Source organism: Hibiscus syriacus, unplaced genomic scaffold (assembly GCF_006381635.1).
Source record: "Hibiscus syriacus cultivar Baekdansim isolate YM2019G1 unplaced genomic scaffold, ASM638163v2 tig00000538_pilon, whole genome shotgun sequence".
NCBI classification, from domain to species: domain Eukaryota; kingdom Viridiplantae; phylum Streptophyta; class Magnoliopsida; order Malvales; family Malvaceae; genus Hibiscus; species Hibiscus syriacus.
This window is the reverse complement of record NW_024061797.1, coordinates 38,440-55,592: the sequence shown is the minus strand read 5'-3', so window position 1 is coordinate 55,592 and position 17,153 is coordinate 38,440. Positions and strand designations below refer to the sequence as shown.

General features: G+C 35.5%; 2 protein-coding genes and 3 pseudogenes across 2 annotated transcripts; all 5 read right to left on the bottom strand.

Annotated features, from left to right (window-relative positions):
* Positions 1–882: 882 nt before the first annotated feature.
* Positions 883–2,389, bottom strand: LOC120208264 (CASP-like protein 5B3). Its single transcript, XM_039207580.1, has 3 exons — positions 2,225–2,389; positions 1,197–1,329; positions 883–1,117 (listed from the first exon to the last, which is right to left on the bottom strand). Exons 1-3 carry the CDS (start codon positions 2,353–2,355, stop codon positions 923–925), a joined length of 459 nt encoding a protein of 152 aa, XP_039063511.1. The 5' UTR covers positions 2,356–2,389; the 3' UTR covers positions 883–922.
* Positions 2,390–3,081: 692 nt separating this feature from the next.
* LOC120208245 lies at positions 3,082–4,569 on the bottom strand (annotated as a pseudogene).
* Positions 4,518–5,381, bottom strand: LOC120207962 (annotated as a pseudogene).
* A 6,059-nt stretch (positions 5,382–11,440) lies between these two features.
* Positions 11,441–13,396, bottom strand: LOC120208256. Its single transcript, XM_039207571.1, has 5 exons — positions 13,226–13,396; positions 12,065–12,179; positions 11,886–11,975; positions 11,698–11,796; positions 11,441–11,597 (listed from the first exon to the last, which is right to left on the bottom strand). The coding sequence occupies exons 1-5, from the start codon at positions 13,291–13,293 to the stop codon at positions 11,496–11,498; spliced, it is 474 nt and encodes a 157-aa protein (XP_039063502.1). The 5' UTR covers positions 13,294–13,396; the 3' UTR covers positions 11,441–11,495.
* Positions 13,397–14,225: 829 nt separating this feature from the next.
* LOC120208212 lies at positions 14,226–14,908 on the bottom strand (annotated as a pseudogene).
* Between the last annotated feature and the right edge of the window lie 2,245 nt (positions 14,909–17,153).

Sequence of the window (17,153 nt, the reverse complement as noted above, 5' to 3'; positions counted from 1 at the left end):
GTACTAATTAAAGAATATTTCAGGCACTTAGATGAAAAAATTGAATACTTTAAATATCTATTTTGACCAAGAAATACTACACGTGTCTATTTTGATAAAAAAAATTATGTACTTATCTTGATAAAAAAAAATACTATAAATACTTAGATAAAAAATGATATACTTTAAATATATATTTGTTATATAAGCCTAATAAAAAAGAAAAAATAAAATATCAACCATCAATGACCCATTTAAGATTTATATCGTTGTCAACGATAAAAAATATGGAAAAAATTAAAATAAAATCGACTCAAGAGAATAGAGAGATACTAAGATATGTACAAAGTTTATTTGAATTCCAATTGCATGCTATGCAAAATGATAGGTTAATGTAACTTTTGGTACCTAATTTTAGTATCAATGTGAAAAATGGTTTTTATTTTTATAAAAACAATTAGGTATCTAACCTTTTTAATAATACAATTAGGTACTTAATTGCTTTTAATGGTAAATTTGGTACCTAATTTTTTTAGTGCAATTAGATAACTAACTTTATTCAGAAAAAAAAAGAAATTGAAACAAACATGCATCTCTCACCCCTTGCATTGTAAGCATGTTGGTAAGAGAATGATGGAGCAACCAACTCACCAGGAAAAAAAAATCCGGTTCAAGCGGTTATACCGTCGGTTTCTTTATCTCGGTTTTTCAACGTCCAACCGACCGGAACATCGGTTTCGATTCACAAATTGGATGTTTTTTGTTTACCAAACTTGAAGCAAAAATGATACCTATATAAGGGAATAAAACAATGCTGCTGAGTGTAATCACTCACTATATGTATTCACTCTTCTTTTCCTCCTTTTCTATGTACACTATAAAGACGTTCAAAATTTCAAAGATGGAAGGTGGAGGAATACTGACAGCCTGTACAACAACCGGTTTAACCGGCCACAAATAGCCATGGCATGATTAGCGATGATATCGAAATCGATACCCAGCCGAGGAAGGCCAAGGCAACCGACAACTGATATTTTCGGCATTCTTCTTCGAACCTGCAGTTTCCTAAGTCATTGAAGTACAATGTGGCAATGCCTGCGGAGGAAGAAGCTGCAGCCAAAGACAACATAGCTGTCACCTGTGTAACATTTAAATGTGAGAGTTTTCAGTTCGGAATAACAATATCGAGAGGGTTCGAGGCTTTGAAAGAGGCTGACCCAATCTCCGACTACGAAAAGACTGATTACAACCGGATTATGGAGGACCTTCTTTTTCAGCAAGGCGATTCCATCTAATACAGCGAGTGCAAAGCTCCAAACAACTTGCAATCCCATTGAAGCAATAAGGTAGCTGCACAAGCAAAGGTTGTCTTCAAAAACAAAGCTTTATATTTCCTAGCTTTAGGCATTTGCATCAAAGATCGAAGTCTTCGATCGCGGCGATTACTGATACATGCAAGTTCTTCAACTATATATGAATGGATTACTGATATATGCAAGTTCTTCAACTATGCATCAAAGATCGATGTCTTCGATCTCAGTGATTAGTAACTCGAACATAACTTGCAGAAGTTGTATTCGATGCTGCAAAAGGTGAAATGCCACTGATTATATAAACTAAGCATCGTACCAATATCACACCTATGAAGATACAGAGCATGATCCGGTCCTCGTATATTTGATCCTAATACCTTCCCTCGAAGATACGGAGGATATGTGAAGAAGATGCATTCATACTAAAGCAATCGTTTCTGTTTATCTATCAACTTAAGCATAAGCATTAGAATCTGCCACAATGAATAAAACTAAGTAATTACTTACTATCTTCCCTTTCATTTCTCAAATACAAATCCTAAATGAAAAACACGAATTTGCATAAGATTACCGACATTTATATCCCGTATCTATGTTACCCCAACTCTTCATATTCCGCTAAACAACGGAATATGATACAAAACATAGAAAAATATATACTCAACTCACTGTTGCCATAAACAGCAAGAAAAGCAGATACTTTGTACCTCACAAATAATATAAACAAAAATGTTTTGGAAATGCTTTATTAGAAACCTCAAAGAAAGATTCATTCAGTAACTAGATCTTAATCTATCATTTCAGCATCTAAACAAAATATTGACAGATCATCTGCCTGGCTAAATTTTGCAAAACTAAAGAAATTTCTGCTTGTATTTAACACCAAATTTGAAAAAAGAAAAATGCTGGTTAAATAAATTCAGGATGAATACCAGAAAGCAGTGATGGTGGAGAAGCTTGGATCTGTAGCCATGGAAGCAATTGATCCAGATGCAAAAACACACTGTGTAATCCTCAAAAATAGACTTGTCAATGTCCCTGGAGTTCCGGGAAATGCCCTCATTTTTTAGAAGAAATTATTGCACTAAATCTACATAGTTGATTAAAAAATACTTTTTCTAGAGAAACAAGAAAGACCCAGAAACTGAAAATGGAGATTAGATGATAAACATTCCCAAAGTTGAGAATTTGCAGAAACCCAGAAATCAAAAGAAAAGGCAAATAGAAAAGGAGGACATTAACAATAAGGAACTCGACTATACAGCTTTGTTGACAATTGGTAATACCAGCCAAAAGCATTGTCACTTTCCGTTTTCAAGATTTCAACAGTTTAACTACTTAACTGGGCCCCTTAACTAAACTCAATGTTCGGTGGGTAAATATTTTGGTCAAATTGCGAGTTTGGTTACCATGTTTAAATTTGAGTTATAATGTATGTGCAGTGTACTATCAGTTGAAAGCAAAGATTTAAATAGCAGTTCTCCTCTATAATAATGTCTGTTATATAGTGATAGCAGTGTCGTTTAAAATCGTTATTGCATAACCGCCATACCCGCAATCGGTCTAGGTTCCACCATTGTTCTTTGTGTTTGATTTTTCTTTTTGGTTCCTCTGTTTTAATGTCACCAAATTAAGTTCATAGGAGATCTTAGTTGCATATTAACAATAAATCCATCTGTTCAAACATTTTGCCATATCATTCCACATCAAAGCGAATTCAATATGTAATTATGTGTTATACATTGTGCTACCATAATTAGAAGATATAACATCATACACTTGTAACCAAATCTATAAAAATTTATTCAAAAAGTAAGAACCATCATCTCTTCTGCAACTCTCAAGTTTCTTGGCTGCACTAATCTTATGTAGAACGATTTTCACAGCTTGAAATTTGGAAGTCCACCTATACCATTGAGCCCTTTCGAGTGGAATTCCGCCAAATAGTCCTTGATCAAGATATCTCTGTAGATGGGGGGGATTGTTCTCAGATAACAAGTCCTTGATCGGTCCGTAAAGTCTCGATCCATTTTCCAGCATCCTCAAGAAACATGCCACCGATATCCTCGGCCCTGTTTGTTTCGCTAACACCCTGTGATTCACACTTTTGAACTTGTCGTTCGAGATGAGCTGCACATTATAAGACGGAAACAACATGAATACAATGATTACCATGTCATGGTACAATATTCAAGATTGACGGGAATGAACTTGCCTGTAGAAGATCTCCGACATTCACAACCAAAGCTCCGGGTCTGCAGGGAACATCAACCCATTGATTCTGATGAAGAACTTGCAGACCACCCATTTGATCTTGGAGAAGAACGGTGATGATGTTACTGTCTTTGTGATTGGTGGTTGCCATTGTTAATTCTGGTTCAGGACATGGAGGATAATAATGCCCCATGAGTAACATAAGGTCAGAGCAACCCATGTCTTTAAGGCAACTAGGGTTAACCCCAAGAGTCTCAGACAGGAGTTCAAGCAATGTGAACGACAATGTCATTACTTGCTTGGTGTAATCCATCACTATATCTCTGCAATGCAATTTACAAAAAATTTCTTATATCGAATATATATGTCCGGACACTCGCACCTGATTAGAGTAACGTAATCCACAACCGCGTACCTGCAAACTTCAGGTAAATCTGCAGGTTGAGGAGGATCATCACAAACCATGATACAACCCAAGCTATCCCTCCAATTAGAAGCTTTGGATTTGAACAAATCATAATTGCTTAGATACAGCACCTTGCGAGTTGTATCGCGTGTATAAAACCCTTTCTTTATCTCAGTGTCTTGTTCATGAAACCCACGGATCCCATCAATCATTTCATCCAAAACACTGGCTGGAATCCCATGGTTGACTACCTGAAAGAAACCCCAATCCGCACAAGCACTTTCCACTTGCTTTATTAACTCGGCACGACAAGTTGAGTCTTCATTGATGGCTTGGAGGTCTATGGTTGGGACACTGAGCTGGGAATTGGAAGAATGGGTGGTTTTTTCAAGGATGATGTCTGGATCAATGAACATACGAGGGATTTTTGTGATCCCTGAATCTACTAATCCTTTAACACCGGCTTTTGTTTCGTCGAAAGCCTTTACTTCGCTTTGGCGATCGGAACCTGCTTGGAATTCGCCAGTTTCTGAGCCCATCGTGTTGATCTTTTCTGTAATTGTTGGTGTAGTAAGGCTGTTTTAGATCAAAGAAAAGTCTCTCTGTTACAAATAGGATGAAGAAAGAACTGAAGAAGGCAGAGACGTTTCCAAGGTCCACACGGCTCTGTCGTTGTCTTGTCCAATCAAACTTGTCAGTTTCAGATTACCAGGGACCGGAGGTACATCAATCCATTGATTTTCATGAAGAACTTGGAGACCACCAATATGGTCTTGTAGAAGCACCGTGAGGAAGCTATTATCAGCATGTTTGCTTGTCCCTAGAGTCAATTCCGGCTGCGGACATGCCGGAGCGTAATGGCAGAGCTGAGTGAGACCCTTTGCACAATCTATCTTTAGCAGATGATCAAGGTTCAACCCCATAACTTCTGATATCAACTCAATGAGCAAATGACCCAAACTGATGATGTGGTCCGAGTACTCAACCATCATATCCCTATATCAAAGTCATACAGGTAAAAGTTCATAATCACTTCAGGGTTAATATATACATACATATATATATATGTATGTATACCTGAATGGTTCAGGCAACTCTTCCGGGTTAGGAGGATCAGGAGCCATGCTGCAACAAATAGAGTCTCTCCAGTTAGCTGATGGGGGGAGATTGAAATTTCTATTATGTATAATTTTTTTCGTAAAATCACGAGTGTAGAATTGTTTTTTGAACTCAACATCTTGCTCAAAAACCTACGTACACTAGCCTTCATCTTCTCAAGAACACTCGCAGGTATTCCATGGTTAATGATCTGAAAAAAAACCCATTCATGCAGTACGGACTTCTTCGACTATCAACTTCCGGATAATATGATCCTCCTTCACTCCTTGAAGATCTATAACAGGGATACTATACTGGGAAGCAATTGGAACATAAGTTTCCCCAAAGGTATCCGGTGACTGATGAAACATTCGAGGTGTTGTGGAATTCGGGTTAATTTCTACCAATAATAACAAATTCAACCTGAAAACTATTATCTAGGTGATTAGTGTGAAAACGATTGTACTAAAAATCACTCCAAGGTAGATTCTCAGGAAAGAGGAGGGGTTACAATGGTCCCTCTTAAAACTCACTTTCCTTAGACATAACTACCAAGACAAGTAATTTTAATAGGAAAATAATTAACAACAACTATACCCAACAATAGTTATTAAATATACATAAAAGAGAACACCAAAATTTAATGAGGTTAGGCCAAAATTATGCCTAAGTCCTCGAACACTACTAAAATAATATTTCACTAATAGAGGAAATATTACAAAGAGAGAGAAAGAGTACAAATAGCCTATAATATAGAAGAAGACTTATATTTGTGGGATGCTAAACTAAGGAGGATGAGGGTTTTATTTATAACAAAAGAATTTCCCCTTTTCCTTATACACAACCAATGTGGGATTTTGCCAAAAAACCAACAAATCTCCACCTTGGCAAATTCCACACACATCTCTCAAAAATCCAATCTTCAGTAGTGTCTGCAAATTCATCTTTAAATTTGTAACAATATTGACCAAGTCTAAACAATGTTTAAACTTGACCACAGTTACTACTTTTGTCAACATATCAGTAGGATTCTCAGTGGTCCGAATCTTCTGGATTATGACTCCACCTTCTTCTAGAATCTCTCGTACAAAGTGATATCGAACATCGATGTGCTTCGTCCTTGCATGGTAGACCTGGTTCTTTGCTAAATGAATAGCACTCTGACTGTCACAGTGCACTTTGATGTGCTTCTGTTCCATTCCCAATTCACCAAGCAACCCTTGAAGCCAAATTGCCTCATTCACATCCTCTGTAATTGCCATATACTCTGTCTCTGTAGTAGACAAAGCCACTGTTGACTGTAAGGTGATCTTCCAACTGACTAGTGCCTTTGCAAATGTAAACACATAACCATTAGTTGATCGACGCTTGTCCAAATCACCTGCATAGTCTAAATCACAATACCCAACTACACACTGACCATCTTGTTTGTCCTGCTGAAAGACCAAACCAACAACTACGGTGTTCAGAATATACCGCAGAATCCATTTCACAGCTTGCCAATGCTCCTTTCCAGGATCATGCATATACCTGCTCACAACCCCAACTGCCTGTGAAATATCGGGTCTCGTACACACCATTCCATACATCAAGCTACCAACAACACTTGCATACGGAACCTTTGAGATGTATTCCCGTTCTGCATCATCCTTAGGTGACATGGATGCACCTAGCTTGAAATGAGGAGAAAGAGATGTACTAACTGGTTTTGACTTCTCATTCATGCCAAAACGTTTTAGAACCTTCCTCAGATATTCTTTCTGAGACAAACAAAGCCTCCCCAATTTCTTATCCCTTGATATCTCCATGCGTAGAATCTTCTTCGCTTCACTAAGATCCTTTATCTCAAACTCCCTGTTCAATTGAGTCTTTAGTTTCGCAATTTCTGTCTGATTCCTGGAAGCTATCAGCATATCATCAACATAAAGAAGAAGATATATATAGGATCCGTCTTATAGCTTGCGTAAATACACACAATGATCATATTTGCTTCTTGTGTACTTATGCCCTATCATAAACTTGTCAAATAGCTTGTACAACTGCCTTAGAGATTGCTTCAAACCGTATAACGATTTTTCTAATTTGCACACCATCTTTTCTTTTTCAGAAACTTTGAATCCATCTGGCTGAGTCATGTAGATTTCCTCATCCAAGTCTCCATATAAAAATGCAGTTTTTACATCCATCTGAACTAGATCCAAATTCAACTACGCTACCAAAGCCAACAAAATTCTGATGGAGGAATGTTTTACAACTGGAGAAAATACTTCATTATAATCAACTCCCTCCGTTTGAGCGTAGCCTTTAGCCAACAATCTTGCTTTGTAGCAGATGTTATTCTTGTCAGGAAATCCATCTTTCTTTGTATATACCCACTTGCACCCAATTTCCTTCTTTCCCTTCGGAATACTAGCTAGTTTCCACGTCTGATTCTTTTGAAAGGATTGCATTTCTTCATTCATGGCGATCCTCCACTTTTTATGTTCTGAACTTTGTACTGCTTCATTAAAAGTGGTAGGAACGTCATCAATTGCAATTTGTGATGCAAAAGAGACCATATCAGCATAACGAGCAGGTTGTCTAATGATCCTCTTTCCCTTTTGAGTGCAATTGATTCATGTTGCTGTGGAGGTTCTTGGGTCTGAACCTCTTCTTCATCTGACTCTTCTTCTACCATAGGAGAGTCAACATCAGTTTCTTTACTGGCTGGGACAATTCTGCTTCCTTCAAAATCCACCTGTTTGGGAGTTCCATCTGTCTGCTCCAATTTTTCTGAAGTCACCTTTCTCAACATGGTAGATTCATTAAAGGTAACATCCATACTGAAGATTATTTTCTTTGTTTCTGGACACCAAAGACGATAGTCTTTCACACCAGAGGTGATCCCCATAAAGATCGCATTCTTTACTCTTGGATCCAACTTTGACTCCTTAACATGGTAATATGCAGTGGAACCAAACCCATGTAAGGAATCATAATCTGTAGCAGGTTCTCCAAACCATTTCTCTAATGGTGTTTTACCACCAATAACAATCGATGGTAAGCGGTTGACAAGGTGACAAGCATAGACCAAAACCTCAGCCCAAAATTCTTTGCCTAACCCAGCATTAGACAACATACACCGAACCTTCTCCACTAATGTCCGGTTCATACGCTCTGCCACCCCATTCTGTTGTGGTGTAGATCTGACAGTGTAATGTTTGACAATACCTTCTTCTTCACATACTTTCAGAAATGGATCATTTTTGTACTCTCCACCGTTGTCTGTACAGAGACATTTGATTTTTCTGTCTGTTTGAGTCTCCATCTTCTTTTTCCATTTAAGGAAAAATCCTAGCACCTCATCATTTTTCTTCATTGTATACACCCAAACTCTCCGGGAAAAATCATCAACAAATGTGACATAATAGTGTGTTCCTCCCAATGAAGTTGTCTTGGAAGGCCAACATACATCTAAATGAACATAATCTAAAATACCTTTGGTATCATGAATTGTTGTTCCAAATTTCACCCTCGTCTTCTTCCCTTTGATGCAATGCTCACAAAAAACTAATTTACAAGCCCGAGCACCCTTCAATAATCCTTGATCTATCAGCAATTTCAAGGATTTTTCACCAACATGCCCCAAGCGTATATGCCATAAGTTGGTTGCTTCTGACTCCTATTTATCAGTAGAAGTTACCACTGCTGCTGTCCCAACAATTGTATTACCCAGAAAGTAATACACATTGTTTCTTTTTCGGGTTCCCTTCATTATCACCAGTGCACCAAAGATAATCCTCATAATCCATCTTTTGCCCTCACTTCTAAACCTTTTGACTCTAAGGTTCCCACAGAGATGAAATTTCTCATTAAATCTGGTACATAATGGACACCTGTTAAGGTTCTGATTGATCCATCATGATTCCTCAAGCGAATTAAACTAATCCCAAGTGTGTCAAGAGGGGAATTATTTGCTGTGCAGACAATTCCACCTTTTAGTTCTTTAAAATCAAAGAATTATTCTCTATTGGGGGTAATATGGTGGCTACAAGTTGAATCTAACAACCATGAACTGGAACAGCTGGTTGATGACGTAGCAGCGAATGCAAAATCTGAATCTGCATCATCATACTCGACCACATTTGATTCTGAGATAGCCTTTCCCCTTTCAGGTTTGCCTTTATTCTTTAGCCTGGGACATTATTTCTTTCAGTGCCCTCTCCTTCCTTTATTTTGACTCTTCGAACGACCTCTAATAACAAGAGCTTCTGCTTCGACACTTGTGTTTTCTTGTTTGTCTTTCTTTCTCAATTCATAACTATACAAGGCAACAGTTACTTCACTGAGAGACACATCAACCTTCACATGAAGTAGAGTATTTACAAGATACTCAAACTCATCAGGAAGTGATCCCATCAACATCAGAGTCAGATCTTCGTCTTTAAAAGTCACGTCCATATTCATCAGATCAGTCACCAGCTGATTAAAGCTAGTAATGTGATCATTCATAGTGGTACCTGGTATATAGTTGAAGTGGAACAATCTCTTTTTCATGTAGAGCTTGTTCTAACCGATTTTCTTTAAAAATTTCTCCTCCAGTGCCTTCCACAATTTACTTGCAGAAGTTTCCTTAGAAAATGCATACTTCTACTCTCTAGAAAGACACGATCGAATAGTATCACATGCCAATCTATTGATCATCTTCCATTATTTCTCCTCAACATCATATGGTTTCTCTCCTTCAATAGCAATGTCTAGACCTTGCTGAAATAGGGCATCTAGAACCTCACTTTGCCACATGCCGAAATGACCGGTGCCATAAAAAAATCTCCACTGCAAATCTAACATTTGTCACAACATTTCTTGTAGATGTTTTTGTGTCGTCTGCCATTTCTGCTACAAACTCTATTTAATAGTTGTCAATGCGGAATGTCAATTATCCCAAGGAAATTTTTTCTGATGTGGAAGATTAACCTAAACCGCAACCACAGAGCATACTAAAATAAACCAAGAGCGTTGATACCAATTATTGTGGAATTTGGGTTAATTTTTACCAATAATAACAAATTCACCTTGAAAACTATTATCTAAGTGACTAGCGTGAAAACAATTGTACTAAAAATCACTCCAAGGTAGATTCCCAGGAAAGAGGAGGGGTCACAATGATCCCTCTTAAAACCCACTTTCCTTAGATAGAACTACCAAGACAAGTAATTTTAATAGGACAATAATTAACAACTATACCCGACAATAGCTATTAAGTAGACATAAAAGAGAACACAAAAATTTAACGAGGTTAGGCCAAAATTATGCTTAAGTCATCGAACACTACTAAAATAATATTTCACTAATAGAGGGAAATATTACAAAGAGAGAGAAAGAGTACAAATAGCCTTTAATATAAGAGAAGACTTATATTTGTGGGATGCTAAACTACTAAGGAGGAGGAGGACTCTATTTATAACAAAAGAATTTCCCCTCTTCCTTATACACAACCAATGTGGGATTTTGCAAAAAAACCAACACGAGGAACCCCCAAAATTCCAGCATCTACAAGCCCTTTGACACCGGCTTTTGTCTCGTCAAAAGCTTTGATTTCACTAGCTTCGTCATATTCCGGTTCAAACTTCACCTGCTACCGCCATTAGTATTCTCTGGTATTTGAATGTAACCTCTTTGTATAAACAATCTTGGTGAATGTCTGAATGGCAAACGCTAAAATTAGAATAAATAGGAGAAACTAAAGATAACAACAAAAAGAGTGATGGTGACAAGAAAAAGTCTAAACGAGGAAAACGTTTGTGAATATTCTTTTTTATTGATAATCATGTTGAAGATTTATATACACATGAATAACTTTGTTTATTTAGCTTTGGACATACTCTTATATCATAGAGTATTTGTATTATTCTTTCACATAGTTGAAGTTAACAAACACATTTGTATTATTCTTTTAGATCGTTGAAGATAAAACATGAATGATGTTAAAATGACAATCGTACCAATCATCTTCGAGGTTCAATCCACGAACATCATTCACACTAAGGGTGCATTTGGAAATATCGACAGTGCTTCACGACGCACCAAAATCGACTGAAACTTCTCTCACATCTTACCGGAACATCAAATGTGATAAAAACCCTCAATGTTCGATCGTACGCCGAGTAAGCAGGAGATTCTGGGGTTTGAAATGATCACAAAGTTGATATGTTTTCTGATACACAACATCAATAAGCACTATGAATCCAGGATTGAAAGATTCCAAGAACATGGGTAAAACCAAAAGATACAGCATATTTAAAATCAAAATGATCAAACCCTTTCTGAAAACTAAATAACAATGAACTAAACTTTGTAGTTAACGATATCATGCTGTCCAAGTAATAATATGCTCTTCTTCCCCCTAATCTTGAAGGAACAAAGTCATTGTGCAAGCATATATGAATAGATATGTTGATTCACCAAGGTCGACAGAGATCGAACAAAAACGTAGAGGTTCCTCTTCAATATGTTTTTGTTTTCGAAACCTTTTTCTTGAGTCGTCTCTTGGGCATTGAGTTCTTCATGCCAATAAAGAAGAATAATGCCCCTAACAGCGCCAAGTTCTGAGAAAGGGAATTTAGTTAGAAAAATATAATTTGAAATGAATTGCGACATGAAATGTATAATTGGAAGGGAGAAATGAAACATATATCAACTACGAACCTGTGTGAATTTGGTAAAATGTATACCGAATTCTTTCTGTTCTGTGTCATAGTTGTAGAAGTCGTACAATATAGGAGTAACTATGAGCTGTTGCAGAACCTACACGAGTACAGTAGTGTAATACATCAGTGGACTTAGTTGATAATTGAACTACGAACTAAAATTGATACATAAGTCCATAAACAAACCAGAAGATAAGCTCCGATACTAGTGCCCAATGTAAAAAGGATGCCCCCGACACCTTTAAAGGCTATAGAAGCAGCAACTAGATACTTAATCTGTAAATCACAGCTCCAAGAGTTAAGAAATTAGAAAAACGTGAAACATAAATAAGTTCATCTCAGTCGTGAAATAAAGCAATTCTTACATCGAATTTTGGCACTTGCACCCCGGTATGAGCTGACACAGTCTTTGAGAAGACATCGAATTTTGGTTTCAATGCCTTAGCTGCTGGCCCCCCATCATCACCTAATTCATTGAACCTATACACATGAACACATAAAGTAAGAAAAGAAACAAGCAAGGCACACTGTCATAACCATTTTTTTTGAAAAACACCTTAGCCCAACGGCAAAATTCCAGAATTTATATTCTAAGCTCAAGCTTGAAAACAGTTTTGCATTCAAAAAGATCTCAAATCTCCTATCATCTACTGCTCTTTTATATATGTATGAGTGTTCGTGTTGTTGAACAATCAAGTATCAAGAAGATGAGAGTTTTATATCATCCACTTTCTTACTGGTAAAGGTAAAATTAAAGAAAAATGTTCAAAATAAAAGGAAAATTTCTTGAGGCAACTACGTTGTCTAGCACAACGCCTAGAGATACAACACGGCGTTGAGCAAGGTGTCAAGACCGATCACCATATGATGGGGCCCCATTCGTCATCACGCAAGCATCGTGATACCATGATCCAGTTCAATATTGTTATTGTCCTCTTTGAATCCCAAGTCCCTCAAGATTTTGTCACCCTAAGACCTCTCTTTATATTAGAATCCAGGGAGCATACTCCTAACACTCTTTGATTTGGGTAAGGAGATTTGAGCCTTGATCTTTGAGCAAGGGATCATAGCCTAACCACTAGAGCCAAATGCCTCTTTAAAATTCTTCAACAGTTAACCATTAATATTTCTACGTTAGAAAGGGGAATCAGCATATATATATATATATAACTGCCATAAGGCATAAACATCTGAGCAATTTAATATGAACATCATCAATACAATTTCAGACTTTTACATGTATAAAGAAATTACCCAAATTGACACCTTAATTTGCACTAGTTTTTTAAATTTTCCAACAAAGCAAGCAACTTTACTATAAACAACAGCTATTAACATACAACTCTAACAATTATTAATCATTAAAAAAAACAAATATCATTAAATCGTCGTAAATTAAAAACTAATTCTTCTTTTAACATTTCGAAACAGCTCTGAGTTCCAAATCTGAATTAAGATCTAAACTACCCTCTCCTTTTTTCCTCGAGAAATAAACAGACCCCATTAAGATCTGAAGTGAAACTTACTCTTGCCAAGCAGAGAGGAGAAACGCCAAAGCGAAAAGAACTCTCCCGACGAAAGAAACAAATCCCATTTTCGTTTTCGATCAAAAACCTTAAAGTTCAACGAAAATGAAATCGAGAAAACAAATGAAACCGCTACTGTATGAAATCGAGACGAGATCCAGAGGTACAAAACGCAGTGGTCAAAATAATGGTGTAGTTTTCGATTTTTAATATTTAAAATTAGACATTCATAATTTTTTTTATTGAAATTAGAGCTACTATTTATGATATTTTTTAGTGCATTATGGTGAAAGGGACATGTTTCTCCTTTCGGAGATTTCAAGAATTTTTTATTCTAAATCCAATTTTAATTGAATCTAATTTATTCTTTATAAAACTCAATTTGAGCTCAAATTTTTATTTAAATTTCTTTTAAAGATCATACTATCTAATTTTTTTAAAGCATTTTGTTCTATTTTTTTAAAGTATTTTGTTCTCCCAAATATTTTATTTTTATCCGAAAATAAAAAAAATATTTATGAACAAAATTATTAGTTAATGATCAATGTTCTTCTTATCTTAAAATAAAATATTTGAAGATTAAAATATTCAAAAGAAAAAATAAATGTTGAATTGACTATTTAATTATTTAATTAAACATTAAAGATCTATTCATCCTAAAATAAAATATTGAGGATCAAAATACTTTAAAATATATAAATTAAATGATTATTTAATTAAACATTCAAATTATTTTTTATAATTATACCGAACGAAACCCTTTATCCAATTTTATCTTCATAAAACATAACGACTTGTTCCATTCAAATTCAAAGTAGAAAAAGGAAAAGCAAAAAAAAAAAAAAACTATATAGGATAAGTCGGACTAAAATCCGTGGGTTGTGAATAACTAATTATCCTATTATTGAAATTAGTTGAATTGAAATAGTTTGATACGAACATGATTATTGTATTTAACAATTAACAACATTAATCAAACACAACTAAAGTACTATATAAATCAAAGTTTTGGAGTTGCAATAACATTGGACGACATTCCCAGCATGCCACAAAGTTCAGGAAACAACCCTTTTCTCATTTCAACGGCCATTTTCGTTCGAGCATTTGTAACTCCTTCCTCGCCGTCGCGCACGGCCTCCGCGATCCCCGTTTTCAGTGCCTCCTAGCCCTTTATCTTCAACCCAAGCAACAACATATCGCGCATGGTCGAACCGAAGTTTTGGCCCTAAAAAAGCCATGAAGATTAAAGGAACCCTAATCTCTCTATCCAATTCGCTCATGTACAGAGCACACCTCTGTCACGTCTCATGTCAACGTAGTGTGACAGAAAGCGAGCATCACGCCGGCAGCAACGGCGTTTCCGTTGACGGCAGCGACAGTTGGAATGGGGAGGGAGATGAAGGATAGGATAAGGGGCTTGAGGGAGTCAAGCAATCGGTCGAAGCGTTGTTGAGCTTCTTGATTGGACCTATCCGCGGCATTGACCCAATCGAGGTCTTAGCCATTGCAGAAGAACTTGCTGTGGGACACAATGACAAGGGCCGAATCACGGGTCGACTGAGGCTTGGCTCGTGAAAGCGCAGCGATGATTAAGCTGATTAGGTTGGGATTGAGCCGGTGCTCGACGCTTTTTCCGGTATGGGCGAGGATGAAAAGGTTGCCACGTTTCTCTAACGAGCACATTGGATCGGCAATTAAAATGGTAAGCTACAAAACCAAGGCTGGCTGCTACAAATGAAGAAATCTGATCAAATTTAAAGGTTGAATATCTATCTTCATCTTCAACGCAATCAAAAGTTTTTTTAGATAAATGCTAAATCTAATCATAATTTTATCTAGAAAGGAGAGGAATGAGACTCTAGAAGAATGAAAAGGAGTGTTTAAGTAAATGTATAACTCATTACCTAAATGAATATGAGGACTAAATATGAACAATTTAACCAACTGATGAAATATTATTGTTCAGCACAATTAAAAATTAGGTGCTCGGCAATAAAAAAAGGAGTTGACTTTTTAAGCACTTCTAAATTAGGTTTACTTTTCAAATTAATATAGTGTACTTTGGTAATTCAAAGGGAGTAATCTCACATTAATTAAGTACATCTTCCTTGTAAATACAAATTTTTTTATTAAATGGACATAAATAAAATTTTAAATTAGACACAAACATTAAAATAGATAAGAAAAATTAGTGTCCGCCTTAACATGGACATGCATCTGCCACTACAGCACTTCGTTGAAGACCATCTCCATGTCTCTCTTTCTCCCTCTTTTATTGTATGACTCAAACTTTTAAAATATGCAGCAAGGGAAGAGAAGAAAACTGCATCCGAGGAGGCCTAAGCTATGATTCAATGACTTTGAGTAAAGATTATGAAATGAATGGGATAAGAAATGCAAGCTTATAATAAAAATTTTATATTTTTATGAAAATAAAAGTGATCTAATTTTATTAATAAAAAAAAAAGAGAACTTCAAAATTATAACGAAGCTTTATAACCATAGGTTTGATTAATAAAAGTATTTTTATCGAGGTAAATTTCCTTTATGAAGGAAGGTTAGGTTTGCCAATTCCTTTCGGTTATGGGCCTAGAAAGGCCGTTAATAATCCATACTCCATAAACTAGATTTAATTAAAAACCTTTTAATAAAGAAAATGTTAATTAATTCCAAAGAATTGATTAATAGGATTCTTTATTCTCAAATCTTAATTAAAACATTTTCATCGCTCTTTCTTCATTTGATCTCTTTTTTTATGAGTATCCATTAATTGGTTTGATCCAATGCAGAATAGATTAATTAATCGTGAAAAAAATTATTTGTTTATTCTAAAATTTATTTATTTTAAATTAAGTTAAACTTGAATGATTGTAAAGCTTCTTTAATATATAATCAAAAGAAGTGGACTCATGTGATAAAAGAAATTACACATCAAGAAGTGGTTTACATATTCCCGGGTTATTAAATTTTTTTATCAAAGGTTTCATGTTTATGAAAAGAAAACATTGATTCATTGCTAAAGAAGTGGTGATGACTTTTGATAATTATGAATCCAGTCATCCATTTGCTTATCCAATCAATCAAACTTATTCTAATCTTTAGGAGACACTGAAAAAACAATCTTATCTCCATTTCATACAGATTTTCTAATTCGAATTATCATAAAATTTAGCAATCTTATTATTGATATATATTACTTCTTTTAAAACATATTTTAATTATATTCATATCATATAACATAGATGTAACTTCTCCACTAAACTTTGTTTACTTTCTTAGGTTTGACGATAGGTGACACTATGGTCCCATTTGATTGGAATAACTAAAGAATGGGCAAATTTTCATTTAAATCCCTATAATTTTTGAAATTGTAGTTTAGCTACGAACTTATTCGTATTTTCAAGTTGTGTTTGTATTTTGTGTGTATATGTATCAAATTTGTATTTCTTATGGATACCTTTTTGTCATAATTCAATTATTATTTTTATCATATTTTTAGCATATAATCGTATCGTATAACTTGTAATCATCAACCGACCATTCTATGCTTGAGTGATTTCTCCTTTGCAACGTAACTTCTCCTCTAAACTTTGCTTACTTCTTAGGTTTGAATATAGGTTATAATATGGCCACCATTTGATTGGAACAGCTAAAGTATGGGTAAATTTTCTTTTAGATCCCTATAATTTATGAAACCATGGTTTAGCTATGAACTTATTCGAGTTATTTCTTAAGTTTACATATCCTAATTTAAAGTTGGAACTTTAAGTTGCCCTTAACCCTATCTTATGAATCTGTTGAACTCAAATCCGGATTTCTTTTACAATAATTTTGGTATTCGAAATTATATATTTTAAGATGAAAATTTTAGAGTTTAAGGCCTCATAGTAATTATAAAAAAATGAATATAAAATGAAAATCGAGGGGT